Source organism: Apteryx mantelli, chromosome 3, assembly GCF_036417845.1.
Source record: "Apteryx mantelli isolate bAptMan1 chromosome 3, bAptMan1.hap1, whole genome shotgun sequence".
NCBI lineage: Eukaryota > Metazoa > Chordata > Aves > Apterygiformes > Apterygidae > Apteryx > Apteryx mantelli.
The window spans coordinates 76,888,837-76,910,138 of NC_089980.1; the positions used below are offsets into that span (position 1 = coordinate 76,888,837).

The window sequence follows — 21,302 nt, forward strand, 5'->3', positions numbered from 1 at the left end:
AGCGCACTTATGAAAGATCTGAAGTCCCAATTCAAAACTACAAAACTATCTGTACTTTATCTTTCCGCATGCCAAGAAAATGCAAATCAAAGTCTGCAACTAGCTTTTCCATCTTTCAGTTTGATCTAAAAGGGTTATTCTTGCAAAAAAAAGCTTCCATGAATGTTTAAGCCTGGTTAGGTGAAACAGCTGCTCACTCTACTGATTAGTACTGATTATCCATTTTCCCTATTTATTTACTTTCTGTTATGTTGATTGTGCAATCTCAGCATTGGTCCACACTTACAAGTGAAATAGTCCTTCGGAACATTGTATGCTCGAATGCGAGCTGCAGGCCCAACATATATGTAGAAATTACTCTGCTTTAAGTAATCAGTCATGTATTCTAATTGGCTGCAGTAGGTCTTCTCCATCCCTAAACAACATACAAACAGTTATTTTATTATATACAATGACAAGGAAGATAAAATGAATTATAAAATGGATTAAAAATAGTAAGCACATGTACTACACAAGGAAGAAAATGACTCAGTGAAACTTATATTGAAAAACTGAACTATATACATTACCATGATCAGCTAAAAGAATGAGATTTACACAGTGGTGCAGATTTCTCTGTTTAAGTCCCTCCATTAGCATTCCCAATGTTTGATCTGCTAGCTGCAAGGCTTTGATTACCTGTGAGATAAACAAGATCTCACTTAAATGCAAACATGAAAGTCAGAAAAAAGCAAGTTTTTTCTCTCAGCTTTCAGGTTCCTAATACTGCTTCTTCTTTTTTTTTGCTGCAATGCAATTTACCATCGCCACTACCATATACATGTGCAGAATCCCACTACTTTACAACAGCGTATGCTGCACTAACTTAAAAAAAGAATCACACTGAATTTTTTCTATTACTTGAGAAAATTTGAGCTTTAAAATATATTTTATTAAAAAGGAGAATAGCACATTCAGATCAAATGTGTTCCTTACCCCCAAATTTCTATAAAATATCAGATTTATAATACATGATAAAATTTTTGTTACTGTATGAACATATCATTCTATTAACAATAAGTAATGTTTCAAGAATTTTTACATGCAATCATATTATCTATGAGGCCAGTTTAGCATCTGGGACAACATGGTGTCCTTCTCCCACATATAGAGCCGCTTTAAACACACTGCAGAAAACCATTGATTACTACTGTTGTAATACGGGAGAAATCCAGCACAACCCATCCTGTAGCCATTCACAGAGAATGGCTTCCCCCTAACTGGAGTAGCTGACCTACAGTCTTCCTGAAAGTGAGAAGAGCAAGGACGACACCCGACTGAGTCTACCAGGACTCTACAGCTGAGCAATTGCACCCTTCTTGTTCCTCTAACTCTGCTGCGCTCTCTGGAGCGTATGGCATGTGTGGACAATGCACATATATATAATGTTTATGCATACAGTAAACAGTTTTTAAGCCCTTTGTGTTCCTAAAAATGGAGTTCTCCTTTCACTTAGAGAGCCAAATCTATTCTACAGAGATCAGTTTTTCTGTCCTTGTCCACTACAAAAAAGCTTTCTGCTGAAGAGCGTTTTCAAAGGCATTAAACAAGATCACTCCAGGAAAAAGCTGCTATGGTAAGTCCTAAGCTCCTCAAAGATTTAATTTTTTGACTGCATGCAAGTAAAAATGTAATATTTTTTGAGTTAAAAATTAACAAACATTGAAGCACAGTGTATGGAATATAAAAAAATGAGAACTGGCCAGGCCACACGCTTCCAAATAACACTGGCAAACAACACTAAAGCTCATTCTAAATAAAGTAAGCTTGAAACTTAATAATATTTCTAAATAGTATGATCTGAAATGATTTTCTGCCAGTTTATTTGGATTACAGGTCTTCTGGTTCACACACACTGTCAGAATCATAACAATAGGCTCAACCACAAGTGAGAGTCTAACTTAATAAGAATTCATAACAACAATCTGGATATTTTTTGATCTGCTATCCTTTCCAAGTTTACAAATTGGATAAATTCATAGTACACCACTATTTTTGGTGCAATTTAGTTTAAGAAAAAAAGCCCAAAATTACTTACACCACTACTAACTGGTCCAAAGGAATGTCCAGAAGAATCTGGTTCTTCAATATACAAAGTGTAAAAATCAGGCCTAGCATTAAAAATAAGTAAGAAAGGAATATAATGAGAATTTGGAGACAGCATTGGAAAAGAACACTTTCATTAAAAAAGAAAAATAAAATGCAGTATGAACAGAACTATAAACAGCTTCCTCAAACCTTAATAAAAATCCCTACAGCAAATATAATCATCCAGTCTCTCTGAGTTTTGTAATGAAGATGGATTATTTGGAGCTACAATTTCAGAAGCAGTATACAGTATCTTTAATTGGTGTCCAGAAATCATTCTGAAAAACATCAAGATCCCAAACAGCAAATAAAGCTGTTCTTTGTTGAGATACAAGTGGAATTATCACCAAAAGGACCTCTTCCTGCTTTAGTGGTGAGGCTCTAGAAAGCATCTCCTCACTGCAAATATATGAGGAATTTGCTAACAAACCATTATACAAAAGATTTCACTTATTTACCTGTTACAAAGATCAGTCTGGTAATCTCTCATTCCATTTAAATATGAAAAATATTACTTCTTCAGCTATCATTATTTCATTTAAACAGTTGCAACAGATGGGAATCAATTGGCCAACAAACTGCCAAATTACATTCCTAACTCACTACAAGGTTCATAATCTCTTGTCACAAAGAAGACTTAAAAGTCTTCTACTTGTTTGCCATTCTCAGGCACTTGCAAACCACTACAATCAGTACTAACATCTGCTCTTCATCCTGAATTACTGCCTGCAAATATTTTCAAATATTTAACTTTTCTTCTGAAAAATCTTTCATATAATATCTTTCATCCATACGCTTAGGGTAGAATCTGAATGTTACCTGTTTCCTCTAGGCCACACATCAACCCAAAAAAGACAATAAAAAAAAGTTATACAACAGCACATCCTAATCAAACATATGGACACCTCTTTGCATTTTGTATTTATTCTGAAAATGATTAGTTATACTTATAAAACAGACTTAAGTTCAACAAACTATCATTTGGGACAATGAGGAAGATTCTTCCATGTTTCACAAACACAAACAGAAGCTTCAGTTACTAAGCATTAAAATCATTCCAAGCTGTATTCTCACAAACCAGCTGGATATTATTAAGCATTACCTCTCAGATTTGGGATTATCAAGCCATTTCAATATCCCTGAAATTCTCTGTTCATATGTAACCGAACTGGGAAAAAAAAAAAAAAAAGGATATGTTGTCAACAAGCCTTTTCTGATCAGCCATTCTAATTTCCTGGAATCCAAATACAGAGAGAGAGAGTCCACTCTCTAGCAATACATTGAAGTCAAAGGTTTGGATTTCAAGAATAATGTATCACAATAAGATACGAGCAATCAGTTTTATTCTTCTCATTTTTTGATTGAATGCAACACATTTCTAATGACAAATTAGTCAGATCTTGATCTTGCAAACAGAAACATGTGATGTTGGTGGAACTACCCATGTATATATAGTTAAGTACATGTAAAAAAAAGAATTTTCAAGTTCAGGACCTAAACCTGAAGTACAGGTAAGAATAATTTTTATTCTTTTCCAGCATGTATAAACCTCGGACTTCAATGTTTTAAAAGCAAGTAACATCCCCAGCAAAATCTTTGAGGTCATGCTCTGTCTCCTGTAAAGGAATTTACTCATTAATAGCTTTACTTCCCCCAAAGTCATGAACAAACTTCACATTAACTAGGTACAGTAATCAGGTGTTTTCTGAGTACTAATCCTACACATCACTGGAAAACCTTTGTTCTCTAAACAGACTTACAAAGATATACTTGCATGTTGTTAGCTTTGTAAATGTAAGGATTCATAAGAAAGATTTACTGAGATCACTGTGAAAATTAAGGAATAGTATGCTAATAACAATGCCTTCCATAAGAAAAAGAATAATTATGAAGGTAATTGTTATCTTTTCACATGTGAATTTACTGGACAAAACGTAGACAACTATGATTCAGGAGCAGTGTGCTTGTTATCATATGTGCAAGCAATACCAGAGGGAATTCACCTCAGAGCCCATCTTCCTCCTGTAGCTTCCCTATCCAGTGTCCTCTATCTGTCTAGGAACCGTCTAGTTCCTGACTTCTATTCCCTCTTCAAGGTTTGTGTTGGTTATCTCTGGGTACAGGTCATCTGAAAACTTACTTTCAAGTACAAATATTTTTAAAGGGCTATATATTATCTGTAGATTTTATGTGTGAAAATAGGGTAATCATCTTTGGTATAGCTTAGAGGTGGTTACTAATCAATTATAGGATGCCTTCCGAGTGGGAAATTAGCAGTTTGCAGTTGGATGAAACTTTCAAAACTGTCCAGAATAGGAGAATATACATTGCCCTTTGACTTTCTCATTGTGAATCCCCTAAATGGTTTTGAAAATTTCAACTATTAATGGTAGTTTCATGGCAAAAACAAGGCAGTTTGAGATGGCATTTGTCTCTCCGGCTGTTGTTTAAAAATGTAGTCATTCATTTCCATTAGCTATCATATGGCAATTTGGATTTTTTGGAGTAACTTACAGGAATTTACTACAAGCACTATAAAAACTTACTTGTTGAATACGCTGTACAAGGTGGGGTATGTACCATTAATAGGAACATCAGAGCCTGGCCAAAAGAAGGTGCCAGCTTTCAAATCTTGGTACATTGCTGTCAGCCAGATCTATAGGTAAAGATACAACAAATGATTTTACAGCATTTACACCACCAGAGGACCTCAGATCACCAGAGTCAAACTACATAATTGGATCAGAAATATGGGTTCTAGGCATGTATTTCATTTTCTTTTTTCACATGCCATGAGTTGCCTAACAACTGTATGTGATTTGAAGTTTGTTTTCTACTTATACATTCTGAACAAAGATTAGTAGCACTGAACACAGGATGTTGCTATTCCTTGGGATGTTCCTATTCTCAGCATAGAAAAAGACGTATAGGTATTTCCATAACTGATGACAGGTAGTGATCTTTTTATTTATTTCCAATAACAAATGCTGGTGGAAGATACCATTTCTAGTTATATGATTTTATTATAAGAGGGAATATTTCTCTCCATCTTAAAGCGTGCAGCTATGATCCTATTACAAGTCTGTCTGAATCATAAATGAAACAATAGCAACAAAAAACAAGTAGCTGAGTATACTATAAACATAACTACACAGACATATATATAATATATATATATGGATACAAAACATATACTATATACTAAGTGTGTATTCTATACTACTAACACTAATGCTACACACTAAGTGTGTATACTATATACTGTTTCATATTTTTGTGCTGTATTTATAGCTTGATATTTCCAGTAATTGTGTGATATTAATCATAACCCTAGGTAAATCTAGGTGTTTTTTTGATGAAATATGCCATAGTTTATACATAAGTGTTCATTTTGCTGGAAGTGAAGTTCTTTGCTGTTCTCTTCATTCCTTTTTTATTCCTGGACTTTGCAAGTACTACTTCAGACACAGACAGTCTTGACCCTGTGTGCTATTATTAAATGGATATATTTTATAGATTTTCAGATTTGATTTTGTAGCTACATTGTGGGGAAAATAAAAAGCAGTAAAACCCCATCAAAAATTTATTGTGGCCTCCCTTGGCAAGACTTCTATTTCAATACTAGCCACAATATTTTAAGGCTTTTTACTAACAGCCACGTAAAGAGAATTTTTTCAGTCTCAGAGTTAACATTTAAAGAGTTATTTTGCTTTCATAAAAAACAAACTGTTTCTTAGGCAGCCTATAATACAAAGCAAACAGGATATTTAGCATATATTGCAGAACATATCAAACAGCTAGGCATTTTGCTCCTTTTTTGGGTTGTTTTGTTTTATGGCACATGAGCTACTCTAGAAATAAAGGAACACTGTAAAGAGAAAGACACCTACTGGCTGCCCCTTCCACCAGTAAGGTTGAAATTTTTCTTTCCCTGAAAGTGAGAAACTCTTGTTGAAGTTTACATCATACATGTTGTTATCGATAATACCATGAGATTCTGGATACAGTCCCTGCAAAATGAAAATAAACAAAACAGTATGATTCTTGAAATTAAATGAAAGCTAAACAATGTTGCAGGGCATACTGTTGCAATGATTTTGGAGGTGTTAGCTTTCCTAACTCACACAGATCATTAGATTCCTGACAATGAATTCAGCGTGCCTGTCGACTTCCCTTTAGCTTCCTTATTTTCTCCCCAATTCAATTAAAAACTGATGTGCTATATTTTAAGTATCATATATGCCATGTGGCTATGTATCAGCAGCCAAACCCATCCTAATCCGTACTCCTATCATGTGCCCTCATCCACACTTATCTTCATCCAATTAGACTGACAAAGACCAGAAACAACCTGTTCACAGGCCAGAATCAGACAGCATACACATGTAAGCACATAGATCATGCCCCTATCCCTCTAGACTACTAAATGTACTGCCTCAGCATCTCTCTCTCCTTTAGCTTCATAATTTGAGCTCCCATGTCCCACAAAAAGATCGGATTGCCAAATCCTTGGCACAACAACATCCTTTCTACATTGCCTAGAAAATGAAAAGCAAAAATAATAAATTCACACTTACTGTGACAATAGTATAGTGGTTTGGAAAGGTTTTTGTGGGGTAAACAGCTCTCATGTATTTTGAATGCGTACCACATTCTTCTGCAACAGATCATGAAATTAATACAAATTTGCTTACAAATTCCTTTTTTTAATTAAAATTGCTGGTATCAAAAAAAAAAAGAATTCAGCATACTCAGTCACTGTGGGATTAGGGGGGAAATTTGATTCCAAATTAAGACACAGGCCTTCTGGTGTTTCCTTGTGAGCTAGGTTTCTATACTCCCACTGCAGTCAATGGACACCTAACACTCAATTCAGATCACAGAATCACAGAATGTTTGAGGTTGGAAGGGACCTCTGCAGATCATCTAGTCCAACCCCCCTACTCAAGCAGGGTCACCTAGAGCACGTTGCACAGGATTGCATCCAGGCGTGTTTTGAATATCTCCAGAGAAGGAGACTCCACCACCTCTCGGGGCAACCTGTTCCAGTGCTCTGTCACCCTCACAGTGAAAAAGCATTTCCTCATGTTCAGATGGAATTGTCTGTGTTTCAGTTTGTGCCCGTTGCCTCGTGTCCTGTCGCTGGGCACCACTGAAAAGAGTCTGGCCCCATCCTCTCGACACCCTCCCTTCAGATACTTGTACATGTTAATAAGATCTCCTCTCAGCCTTCTCTTCTCCAGGCTAAACAGGCCCAGCGCTCTCAGCCTTTCCTCATATGACAGATGTTCCAGTCCCCTAATCATCTTTGTAGCCCTTCGCTGGACTCGCTCCAGTAGTGCCACATCCCTCTTGTACTGGGGAGCCCGGAACTGGACGCAGTACTCCAGATGCGGCCTCACCAGGGCTGAGTAGAGGGGGAGAATCACCTCCCTCCACCTGCTGGCAACACTCTTCCTGATGCACCCCAGGATACCATCGGCCTTCTTGGCCACCAGGGCACATTGCTGCCTCATGCTTAACTTGGTGTCCACCAGCACTCCCAGGTCCTTCTCGGCAGAGCTGCTTTCCAGCAGGTCAACCCCCAACCTGTACTGGTGCATGGGGTTGTTCCTCCCTAGGTGCAGGACCCTGCACTTGCCTTTGTTGAACTTCAGGAGGTTCCTCTCTGCCCACCTCTCCAGCCTGTCCAGGTCTCTCTGAATGGCAGCACAGCCCTCTGGTGTATCGGCCACTCCTCCCAGTCTTGGATCATCAGCAAACTTGCTGAGGGTGCACTCTGTCCCTTCCTCCAGGTCATTGATGAAGAAGTTGAACAAGACTGGACCCAGTACTGACCCCTGGGGGACACCGCTAGCTACAGGCCTCCAACTAGACTCTGCACCGCTGATCACAACTCTCTGAGCTCTGCCATTCAGCCAGTTCTCAAGCCACCTCACTGTCCACTCATCTAGCCCACACTTCCTGAGCTTGTCTATGAGGATGTTTTGGGAGACAGTGTCAAAAGCCTTCCTGAAGTCAAGGTAGACAACATCCACTGCTCTCCCCTCATCTACCCAGCCAGTCATTCCATCATAGAAGGCTATCAGATTGGTTAGGCATGATTTCCCCTTGGTGAAGCCATGCTGACTACTCCTCATCACCTTCTCTTCCTCCACATGCTTGGAGATGGCCTCCAGGATGAGCTGCTCCATCACCTTTCCAGGGATGGAGGTGAGGCTGACTGGCCTGTAGTTCCCTGGGTCCTCCTTCTTGCCCTTTTTGAAGACTGGGGTGACATTGGCCTTCTCCCAGTCTTCAGGCACCTCTCCTGTCCTCCATGACCTTTCAAAGATGATGGGGAGTGGCTTAGCAATGACATCTGCCACCTCCCTCAGCACTCGTGGGTGCATCCCATCAGGGCCCATGGATTTGTGGGTGTCAGGTTTGCTTAAATGATCTCTAACCCGATCCTCCTCCACCAAGGGAAAGTCTTCCTTTCTCCAGACTTTCTCTCTTGCCTCCAGGGTCTGGGGTTCCTGAGGGCTGGCCTGAGCAGTAAAGACTGAAGCAAAGAAGGCATTCAGTAACTCTGCCTTCTCTGTATCCTTCGTCACCAGGGCACCCACCCCATTCAGCAAAGGGCCCATGTTTTCTCTAGTCTTCCTCTTGCTGCTGATGTATTTGAAGAAGCCCTTCTTGCTGTCCTTGACATCTCTAGCCAGATTTAATTCCAAACGGGCCTTAGCCTTCCTCGTCACATCCCTGCATACTCTGACAACGTTTCTATATTCCTCCCAAGTGGCCTGTCCCCCTTTCCACTTTCTGTGTACTTCCTTCTTCTGGTTGAGTTTTGCCAGGAGCTCCTTGCTCATCCATGCAGGTCTCCTACCTCCTTTGCTTGACTTCCTACTCATAGGGATGCACCGCTCCTGAGCCTGGAGGAAGTGATGTTTGAATATTAACCAGCTCTCTTGAACACCCCTTCCTTCTAGGGCCCTAACCCATGGGATTCCTCCAAGTAGGTCCCTGAAGAGGCCAAAGTTTGCTCTCCTGAAGTCTAGGGTTATGATCCTACTTAGTGCCCTGCCTTCTCCTCGCAGGATCCTGAACTCTACCATCTCATGGTCACTGCAGCCAAGGCTGCCCCCGACCTTCACATCTTCAACCAGTCCTTCTTTGTTTGTTAGTACAAGGTCCAGCAGCACACCTCTCCTTGTTGGCTCCTCCGCCACCTGTGTCAAGAAGTTGTCACCAATGCTCTGCAGGAACCTCCAGGACTGTTTGTGCCTAGCTGTGTTGTCTCTCCAGCAGATATCAGGGTGGTTGAAGTCTCCCATGAGAACCAGGGCCTGTGATCATGAAGCTACTTCCAGCTGTCTGTAGAAGGCCTCATCGACTTCCTCTTCCTGATCAGGTGGCCTGTAGTAAACACCCACAACGGTGTCACCCATGCTAGCCTGCCCTTTAATCCTTACCCATAAGCTCTCGACTCGCTCTTCATCCACCCCTAGGCACAGCTCAATACATTCCAGTTGCTCCCTCACATAAAGAGCAACTCCACCACCTCACTTACCTGGTCCATCTTTCCTAAAAAGCACATAGCCATCCATGACAGCACTCCAGCCATGCGAGCTATCCCACCATGTCTCTGTAATGGCAATGAGATCATGGCCCTGTGACCGCACACAGATCTCTAGTTCTTCCTGTTTGCTCCCCAAGCTGCGTGCATTGGTGTACAGGCATTTCAGAGAGGTGATCGAGCATGCAGGTTTCCCAGGAGGGGTACAAGAGGGTCCTCCATAGCCACATCCCATGCGCACTTTCCTGGCTGCATTCACCTGCTGGAGGTGTCCTGACTTGAGCTGTCTTTTGCCAACTACCCTGTCACTATAACTCTCCCCTTCCCCTGTCTTTCCTAGTTTAAAGCCCTCCTTACCAGGTTGGCCAACCTGTTGGCAAAGACCCGTGTGCCCCGCTTAGTGAGGTGGATCCCATCTCTTGCCATCAGTTGTCGATCTTCAAACAGGGTCCCATGGTCGTAGAAACCAAAACCCTGTTGCCAACACCAGCGGCGCAGCCAGTCGTTAACCTGGAAAGTCCGTCTCCTCCTCCTCTCATCCATTCCCCTCACTGGCAGGATTGAGGAGAAGATGACCTGGGCTCCCAGACCCTTGACCACCATCCCCAGAGCTCTGAAATCCTGCTTGATGGTCTCCAGTTTGCCCTTGGTGTCATTAGTGCCCACATGGAAGAGCAGCAGTGGATAACAGTCTGAAGCGTGGACAAGCCTTGGCAGTCTTTCCATGACATCTCTCACATGAGCCCCTGGCAGGCCACAAACCTCTCTAGACATGAGGTCAGGTTGGCAGACAGATGCCTCCGTCCCCTGCAGCAGGGAGTCCCCCACAACAATCACTCACCGCTTCTTCCAGGCGTTCCGGCAGGGCACAGGGTCTGTTGTCCCAGGTACTTCCCTTGCAGCCATGCCCATCTCCTCCTCATCCTGGAGGGCACTAAACCTGTTCTTCAGCTGCAAGTCTTCGGGAGGAGTAGGAGTCTTTCTCCTCCTACGAGCAGTGACCAGTTTCCAGCCTTCTTCTACGGTGTTATGATGTGCCGTTTCACACAGCACAGAGCCCTCTGGCTACTCCACTGCCGTGGGGCAGCCGTAGATGCCTAAACCTAGGTGCCTAGGGGCATTTGAGATATCCTTAATGATCCTGCCTGGCCTCCAGATGCTGCTCCTACATCCTGTATGCCAGACCAAGTGGATATCTCGGATACTTCAGGTCACCAAAAGTGTCACAGGACATCTGTGTTTATGCAACCAGACTGAAGCCTCCGGGCAACCCAGGCAAGATGCTCTGCAGGGCTGTCTGGTGACCAGCTGCAAGAGAAGGACTCCACTGCCTAAACACAGGAGTTTAGGGCCATTTGATAAACCCTCAGGTATCCAAGACATCTGCAGGAAGTTGGCAGTTTTGATGCAAGATCAACAGGAGACCTGTGTCCTTCTGACAGAGCAGCTCAAGGCCACCCAGGGTATGCCACAGCACTTCAAAGTGTACTAGACATCTAGGTTTGGGCAACTGAATTTGTCCTGTGGCATTCTCTGTAGGTTTGAGCTGACTTGCTCTCTAGGCTCTGCACTGTACTGTACGGACTGTACTGACCATAAATCCACTAACTACAATAGGCATGGAGACATTTAATGTGTAGACACCTCCAAGAAGACACCTAAATGTAGATGTCCTACTCTGGAGTGAATCCCACCAAAGGTGTCCTACCCATTATCTCCAAACATTGCACCACTTTTCAGCAATCTAAGGTACTTACCAGACCTGAACACCTGTAATATCTAAATGCACTGTAGCATTCAATTTATTTATCCACAAAACAAAGACGAAGAGTAGAAGATGCCTTAATGCCATCTTCTAATGGAAAAACTAAGCATGTGGAGAAACAGTTCCTTATTAAGCTGTAGTCAGCTGATTCTATTTGATTTACACTCAAATACAATTTATTCTTTGATGTACAATGTTTCAGTCAAAGAGCAAACAGAAACTGATTTTAACTGAATAACCTCAATTAAACAATTGAAACCCTGTAATTATTCAACAAAACTGTTCCAGTGTAGTACAGAAAAAAGGCTCATAAAAGTGTGTAAGGAAAATCATCAGAATTTGTTTATGCATTTGTCTTGAGTGGTAAAAGAGTTCCATTCATAGTGAATATTTTCTGTAACAATTAGCTTGATTGGCTGTACTGAAAATGCTAGGAGATTTTTTGGACAATTAATTTATGGAGTTAGAAGAGAGGAAATATTTTAAGTACAAACGAGCTTTGCATTCTTTATTTTGCAAAGAAAGGAATTTCCCTTTCCTTTTCACTCTGGATTTCTGAAAAGCATAGGCATGAACATGCATACGTAATAGTTTAAGTTGACCACAAACATGATTAATGTTGAATTAAAACTGTTCTCGTTTGAAAGGATTTCTTAGAAACATACACTTAGCATAGCTTTCATGTCATATGGCATGCCAAATTGGCATTTCCTTTTCACCTGTTTCAAAAGACTTGATCTGAACACCGACTTCTGCATGCATGATTTCTGCATTGATTTAGGCTCCTTCCATTGTCAGAATGACATCAAAAAATAAAATATTTGCATAGGAAGTCAAACAGTTTGCTCACTGCTACTAGTCCAGCATTCCACATAGCCCTCATTATCCACAAACCACATTGTCAGCTTTTCAGTAAAATATAGCACCCACACCATGTTTTCAAATGTGCACATTAGAAACAGAATACAGGGAACACTGTCAATTTAGATTATTACTGCTGAGAATAAATGAACAAATATGCAGACATTTTGTCCAGGCACAAAGTGCCTTGAGAGCTGAGCTCTAAGATATTCAGGCATTTTAATGAGAAGTCTGCACTAAAGAGTCTTTTTTTTTCGAGCCCTCGACAGCAGCAGGCTAATGGTCTTCAACTTACTCCTTCTCCTAGTATTCAGAAGTACTAGGAAACAGTTACTTCAACCTTACTACAATTACATCATTATATTAAATTATAAAATTACATTGCATTTCAGTCTAATATAGTAATATTCATTGTTGTACTTTTAAATATGCAGCTCCTCTTTAATAGGTTAAAATATCTGACTTGAAAAAAGTGCATGTTTGAGTGGCATTTCCCAGTAATCTAACCTATTTTTCCTTAATATTATAATTTAATGATGGTCTCATTACCACTTACAATTTTTTTATGGAGAACAGAAAATGCATTAATCCTTCTCTGAAACTTTTTTCAGCCTTAAACTGTATTTGAATATACATTTTACAATATTTGTTTAATAAAAGGCTGCAGACTAGTATTAGGGGCCTTGTTAAGAAAATCATGCTTGCCGCGCACTCAAATACAAGAATTAATTCTAATGTTATGCACATGACATGAGGGAGAGGGAGAGAGGGAGACCTGATCTGGGTTTTTCTTATTGTTGAGCAAGACATGTGCATGACACAGGAGAAAAAAGGACTGGACAAGTCTTTTAAAGAAAATAGCCAAAGCACTCTTGGTAACTTACGGAGTTTCTCAATATTTGGCAGTAAAGAACTCCAAGTTTGCAAATATTCTGCTCTAAAACCATCCATTGAAAAAAGGATAAGTGGTGGCAGATCAAACCTGCAACAAAACATGAGTTTGTCATCAGAAAGGAATTTGGAGAGTTGTAACTTTTGGGGAAAACTTGAACAACATTAAGAATTCTACTTTTAAAAGCAGAATCCACACTTCCCATAGGGTGAGATAAAGAAATAGTTCAGTTTTGAAAGCAAATACACAATCCTCCTGAGAAAACTACTGCAGCTATAAAATACAGAATACTCACTATATTTAGAATCCAGGAAAAGAAACTGTGTTTTGATTATCTTTTAATTACAAACATAAACTAGCATCCAAATTCAAGCCCAGAGGGTAGAACAGCCAAAGTATTTCTGTACAGAGTAACAGGTTGAATACCATCTCTTTGGGCACAGCTGACAAGGACTTTAAAAGTATAGTGGTCGCCCAGCAGGCAGTTATGCTCCATTGGCCTCAATACTGAGGAAAGAAATCTCTTTGCGATGTCAGGTTTGTGCTGATCCCTTAACACATTCCTTTGTGAAGATGTTATTAAGCAGTCCAAGTTCTGTGTGCACTAAAACTTTCAAGTTTCCCAGTTCTCACTGAGCTAGAGAATATTCTTATCTTGAGGCCACTGACAAACTGAACTCATCAAAACTACAAAGACAGTGTCACTGCCAGCATCAAGCTTTCAGTCAGTTTTTATGTAAAGAAGCAAGGATAAGAGCCTCAGATCTGAGTGCCTCCTGTAAATACAGTAGTTATTATAAACTGTGCACAAACTAAAACTGATCTCTAGAACAGTGTTTAAATTCTTATTATAAAAAAACTAATTAGAAGGCACTAGCTGTGAAAATAACTTCTAAGTTACTAAGTGTACTCCTTAACCAAACCAATAAGACAGCTAAAGAAAAAACACATTAGCAGATATAAAGTGCTATAGCACTTTTCTTCATAAAATCAAGTGATAAAATCAGTAGTATCAAGTCATCTAGTCTTGAAATTGTCTTATTGCTAACCATCATTATATATTCTAAAGTGTCCCTAGAAAATTATAAATCTTACAATGAAATGAAAAATTTAGTTTGAAGTAGGTTTCATTATACATAGCACATAAATAAAAAAAATCTATTTGTAATTTATAGGAAGAAAGAAAGAAAGTGTAGAAAAATTCAGGACCGAACAACAATTGGTTAAATGCAGTTACTGATAACTGATCCCTCACAATTTTTGGAGTAATGCTGAAGTGATTTGGAGTGATTACTATAAAAAACATTGTATGTTCACATCAGGCAATAATGACCATCCCAGTTTGTTTCTCACGCACTTCTCACGCACTTCTCATGTCTTCCAAAAACACTGAAGAAGTACACCAGCCAAGTACACCCTTTAAAAACAGTTTGTATAAAACAGATTCCTGATTTGAATCTGAAACTAAACAGAGCTTTATATAGCAATGCTGTTTTCAGAGAATGGCACTTAAAGAAGCACTCATCGACCAGTTTCAAAGCTTTAGACTATGAATCTGTGTTAACTCAGCAAGTTATTTGTTAACCTAAGAAGCCTATTTTCATACGTATGTTGGCAGTTGCATGCAGGAACCTGTGAACTTTGGAAAGAGACCACACTACTAAAGGTACCCTTGTTATAAATGAGGCTAAATTGGCAGTAATTTAGATAACATAATGGGTAACATCACAGATAACATAGTTGAACCAGAAATTAATCCATTATACTTTGAGAACAACTTTTAAACTATGTTTTTGCCTAGCCACTATCTATGATTCTGCAATACTGCACAGACAGTGAAATATCTACAGACAAACATCAGAATTTCAATATTCCAGGTTTTGCAGCTATGTGGCCACTTTCATGGCTTCTTCTGTCTCCAGTCCTTTAGAAGCTCTTTTTAACTAACTTTCTTCCCACACACTACTTCAGATTAAAAAAACCTGTTACTTAGATAAAGAATTGCAATCACAAATTCTAATAGTTATTAAAGCTTGCATAAGCTTTTGCAAGGTGATTGACCTGAGTTATCAGAGTTACCATACTGATGATAGAAAATGAACTATGAACAATTTGTGATACTTGAACCTTGAATTATATCTAAATATTTTTCCAGGTCTTCATAAACTGACTTTCAGTCTGGATTTGAACTCCTGCATTCTCCTCTAAACTGTAAATGATAACTGAATATGCAACAAAACAACCCAAGTTTTATAAAGAAAAGGTTATGCTAGCCATAATCACAGAATCACAGAATCGCAGAATGGTTGAGGTTGGAAGGGACCTCTGAAGATTGTCTAAGTCCAACCCCCCTGCTCTAGCAGGGTCACCTAGAGCATGTTGCACAGGATCGCGTCCAGGCGGGTTTTGAATATCTCCAGAGAAGGAGACTCCACAACCTCTCTGGGAAACGTGTTCCAGTGCTCTGTCACCCTCACAGTGAAGAAGTTTTTCCTCATGTTCAGATGGAACTTCCTGTGTTCCAGTTTGCGCCCGTTGCCTCGCGTCCTGTCGCTGGGCACCACTGAAAAGAGTCTGGTCCCATCCTCTTGACACCCTCCCTTTAAATATTTGTATACGTTGATAAGATCCCCCCTCAGTCTTCTCTTCTCTAGGCTAAACAGGCCCAGTGCTCTCAGCCTTTCCTCATATGACAGATGTTCCAGTCCCCTAATCATCTTTGTAGCCCTTCGCTGGACTCGCTCCAGTAGTGCCACATCCCTCTTGTACTGGGGAGCCCGGAACTGGACGCAGTACTCCAGATGGGGCCTCACCAGGGCCGAGTAGAGGGGGAGGATCACCTCCCTCGACCTGCTGGCAACACTCTTCCTGATGCACCCCAGGATACCATTGGCCTTCTTGGCCACAAGGGCACATTGCTGCCTCATGCTTAACTTGGTGTCCACCAGCACTCCCAGGTCCTTCTCGGCAGAGCTGCTTTCCAGCAGGTCAACCCCCAGGCTGTCCTGGTGCAGGGGGTTATTCCTCCCTAGGTGCAGGACCCTGCACTTGCCTTTGTTGAACTTCAGGAGGTTCCTCTCTGCCCACCTCTCCAGCCTGTCCAGGTCCCCCTGAATGGCAGCACAGCCCTCTGGCGTATCCGCCACTCCTCCCAGTTTTGTATCATCAGCAAACTTGCTGAGGGTGCACTCTGTCCCTTCATCCAGGTCATTGATGAAGAAGTTGAACAAGACTGGACCCAGTACTGACCCCTGGGGGACACCGCTAGCTACAGGCCTCCAACTAGACTGCACCACTGATAATCTGCATGTATAGAATATTCCCCAGGGCAGGAAGATAATTCTCAGTAGATATGAAATCTCACAAAGACCTACTTCAGCCCACTAGAGTTTTTCTGACTATCACAATATTTTTAGCTATTAAGAAGACAGAATTATTTATCCTACCCATCTGGACACTGAGGAGTTTCAAGTGATACACATGGTTCTTCTACCCAAGGTGTTTCACCTGAAAAAGACAAAAGAAAATACTGAGTCATCATTAAAAATTTAATATAAACAACAAAAGTTTCCTGGTTGATCTTTTTAGAGCTCTTCTTGATATTCGTCCAGCTTTAATACAGAATGATGGAAAATTAGGGCTAAAAATAAGTTTGAGAAATTATTTAATGCAACCTATTAGCCCATAAAACACTGAAAGGGCTAATGCTTGCAAAAATTAAAAACAAAACACACATGTTATGCAAACAATCAAACAAACAAAACGGGGGAAAACATGACTGTGAAAGCTTAGTGTAGGTTTTATCTGGCTTTAAATGAAATACATTTAAACTGTGTTCTGTCCACACTGTATTATTGCCTTCTATTTTTGCTGCTACTCCAATGTATTTGGAGATAATGGCCAGGTCTCCCTTTAGCCTTTTTTTTTTTCTTTTCTTAGAAACTCCTTCAATCTTTCTTTGTTGACCGTGGCTTCTAGATTTCAAATAATTCTTTCTGTTCTCCTACGAATACTCTCCACATGCTTCACAGCTATACTCATTTATGGTAATGATCTGCCAATCTCTTTAGAAGAAATAAGGGAGATCAATAAGAGAAGGAAGAAGGAAGTCATGAAAGAAAAGGAAAAAATACACAGAAAAGAGAGGAAGCAGTGACTGTTAAAGTTCTCAGCTCCTCACAGAAAGCTTCTCTCCCAATAAGCAGCCAAAGGCAGGCAGGGATGTACAGTAGCCTTAACTACAAGGTCATAGCTCTGTGCTCAAATAATTTAGCACCTAGTCAAACTCTTCCTTGAGTGTTTTTAGCTTTCATTTGCATTTAGATGAAAAATGTAATATTGCAGAAGGTGCCTTAAATCTCTGCCACATCACAATGTGAAGGAATTCCGTTAACAGATACAATGTTTTCTGTAACCAGTATACTGCTTATACACCATACCTGTAAATCTGATTTTAACAATAACATTCTTTATCTATTAGCCAGAGTCTGCATGAAACAATCAGCCAAGAAAAAAGACATTGAGATATAAGTAAAACATTCCACCAATTTCTCACAAATGTACCATGTAATTCCTTACCCACCTTCTCTGTATACTCTGAAATTCTAATTAGTTATAATTAAATCCATAGATTCTTAACTGCCTCAGAAAGATGATTTGAAAAGCCTAGGCATAGATCTGGATTCAGATTTCAAGCTTCGTTATTACTTATTTGGGTCAAATAAAAATCCTAGAACTTACTAGCAACAAATACCAGTTTGGGATTTTTTTAATTACTATTTAAATTTCTGTAGCTAGGATATCTTTATAATCTAAAAGATCCTTTCAGCAGTTCAAAGTTAAAGATGTTCAGTACACTTTTCATTTTTTGACTGGTGCATCTTTAGTAATGAAGACTTAAATGAAGTAATTGCTTTAAACCAGGAAAGATGTTACGTATCTCTGTCTATTTAGTCTGTGCCTTTTCTCAAGAAGGAAGCAGTAGGATGTGACATGTGGTGGTAAACCCAGAGGTAGGATACTGTAAGAGCAGAAAAGAACTACTACCGTCAGCAAAATAAAAACACCTATGGGACAACTGGTAGAAGCCTGTGTTTTCAGAGGTAAAGGATCAAGGGATATGTCCTCAGGGAGTACCCAGTGTGTACAATACACCAGATGATGTTTTCTTCAGCTCATAGTTTCGTCACTTTACACAATATGCTTAATATACATAAAATTCATATTTAATAATGAAACGCAATCTGAAAATGAGTTTATAATAAAATGGATGGGAAAGTTTAAATTAGGGAAGATTATGATAATATGTACTTGGGACTGCAAGGCGTTTGAAGCAGGAACCATAACTCCATCTTTTTTTGAAAAAAAAAAAATTGGATACTGCTGAAATATTAAAAACATTGTGTGTTTCTTATGAATGTCAAACATCCCACATTTTTCTCCAGAAATCCTCTTCTTCCGAGTCAAAAATACCAAAAGCTTTACCTTAAAACATCTTCATCTTCTAAAACTTCATTATACAGATAAGAATCTAAATGTAAGAAACAAATGCATCTACCTTCATTTTTGCCATGCTTTCCCATCTATTTATTTCAAAGGAAAAAATATATATGAATCTTTACCAATGTAAATATCCATTTAATATCACATCAACTTTTGATTTACCTTTGCAAACACTTTTGTAGTCCACGCAACAGTCTTTTTTCTGCAAACAGTCATCAGAACAAGAACAATAACTTCCTGCTAACCGTGTCTCACCACAACGGAAATTAGTGCATCTCCAAGATCGGGCTGAAAAATTATTAGAAGAGAAAGATTATAGTTCAGTTAACAGAACCTTACGTAAACTCCTTTATGTTGAAATGCCCCAAATAAGTAAAGAAAAAAACCCTGTTCCTGTTAAACTATTATTTTCACATCCTATTTGAATGGCCTCAGAAGTCTTATTTGAAAGGAAAACCCAACATTTCTTTCAACATGTAAAGCCTATTTTTGCTTCCATTGAATGGTAACGCAGAATCATAGAATAATTTTGTTTAGAAAGGCATTCTCAAGGTCATCTGGCTCAATGCTCTCCACCATTCCAGGAAGATCTGGAGAAAACCAAATCCATATGCCTTTAACAGAAGAGAAAAAGGAGGAAAGAGAACTTTTTTCCTGTTCTTATGCATGATCCCAGCAGAAAACAATCTAAGGGCTGAAGCAGGCAGAAAGCAATATGGATGAAGAAAACTCTGAGCAGCTGTCAAAAGAGCATAGAGACTAACTGGAAAAGAATCTAGACATGATGTAGAAACAGACACATTTCCTGGAAGAACACTGCAACCTTCTGATGCCAATAATCTCACTCAGGGAATCATCATGTACTACACGTGTTGTGAATATACTTTATGGGAAATGGCCATAATTTTCTGAAAATAGAAAAAGTGGTGGCACAGAGGCATCATTTCAGACCTCTGGTCAAAGAAAACCTGTCGTTCCACTCACACTGATTCATAATTTTATCTGGGCCAGCAAATATGCACTGCAAATACTCTGGTTATCTGTGAAGGAGTTTGCCTTGCTGTGCTGTGCTGTGCTCTGTTGTGTCGTATTGTGCTCTATTGTGATGTGTGAAACCCACAAAAATTGAATGAATACTTTTACCTAAAAAGCATACATCTCTGTAACAAAAACATGGGGATATCACTTGAGAAAGACACGCAAGATTTCGTGTCCCGTCAAGTCACTAAATTATGGCCTTCTAACAACCTGAATGCAGTATCAACACCATTGCCCTCTTCCCTCCCCAAGTTGTTATGTGACATAGTCTTAAAAGTTTTTGGTTTTTTTAATGGCCACAAGGCTTTCTGTATATCTGTGTAACCAAGAGAATTTATCCTTTTCCTATTACTACCATGCAGAAAATATCTATACCAATGAGTACTGCCTGTCAGGGCACATACTTGGTTCCACGCAGGTGTCCTCATAATCCCAGCAGCAGTTTTGACGCTCCTTACATCCACTGTCACACTGGCAGCCTGACAGCTCTTTCTTAAATGGCTCATTACATTTGTGTCTGCAGCTGACTGTAAAGAAAATGCAGGAAGAAAAGTTTTGGCACTCAAGCTTAAAGATAATCCTATCCAGGCCAGGTCAAAACAACAAACATGGACACAGGCTACAGAGAGAAATGTACTGATTAATTTCCTATATCAATTTCCTGAGTCATTTTTCAATACAGTTACTAACACACAAGACAGATAAAGCAGATTTAAAGTTGTAGAAAGTTCTTTGAATGTTGAAGGTTCTGGGTTTTGTTTCCACTCTACCAGCCCAGAGCCTCTGGTGGGACAGTTTCTGCAGGACTTCTCCCAAGGACCCATGACACAGGGAGGCAATACTTGGGTGTCCCATTCTTTGAGCCTGGGAGGGGAAAACTGAGCATCCCCTGCTCATTCCTGGATCCAGGATTCCAAAAAGAAGAATGACTCCACTATGGACATTTCCCCTAAAGTATTTCTCCCACTTAGTCCTTATAATGTGCTTTAAAAATCTGCAGGTTTGGATGTTTTGATCCAAAGAAAGAAAAGGGTTCAAATGAGGATCTCGTTTAGGAAATCAAGACATGCAGCTCCACACCACAGCTCTGACACCTTCATACAGCACAGAGGAGAGCTCTGGCTTTTGGGACATCTTAAGCCAGCTCTAGGACTCCAAATCCAGCCAGCTCCAAATCTCTAAGCATCACCTGAAGCTGCACAGGTAGCCACAACAAGCCTTGTGCCTGTATTTTATGTACTAGAGAAGAGTTGTTTGAACCACTCAAAGCATTTACATTTCCAGTTTTCTCATTCACACACACACACAATTATGTAGGGGTAGGTGTAACTACTCAGATTTGGTGGTGTAATTCTACTGTAGTTGAAATATGGTTCATATTTTTGCAAGGCATGTACTACCTAAAAAACCCAGTCTTTAATACCCACTCTGTATAACTCATGTTGAGTTAAAATGAGTATTTTTCAAACTAGCCAACTTGTTTCACATGTAGAAAGTTCTCACATTTTACCTTACTCTTTAAGTGCTTAAATCAATAATAATTGTCCAATATAAGA

The 21,302-nt window shown here is 39.8% G+C and overlaps 1 protein-coding gene across 1 annotated transcript in view; it reads right to left on the reverse strand.

Annotated features, from left to right (window-relative positions):
• Positions 1–21,302, reverse strand: part of LOC106497910 (ectonucleotide pyrophosphatase/phosphodiesterase family member 3) — a 54,247-nt gene that overhangs the window by 23,403 nt on the left and 9,542 nt on the right. The window contains 11 exon segments of the mRNA XM_067294581.1: positions 287–415; positions 570–678; positions 2,078–2,150; positions 3,230–3,295; positions 4,674–4,783; positions 6,018–6,137; positions 6,705–6,784; positions 13,199–13,296; positions 16,653–16,713; positions 18,871–18,996; positions 20,151–20,273. Coding sequence (XP_067150682.1) covers positions 287–415; positions 570–678; positions 2,078–2,150; positions 3,230–3,295; positions 4,674–4,783; positions 6,018–6,137; positions 6,705–6,784; positions 13,199–13,296; positions 16,653–16,713; positions 18,871–18,996; positions 20,151–20,273 — 1,095 coding nt within the window.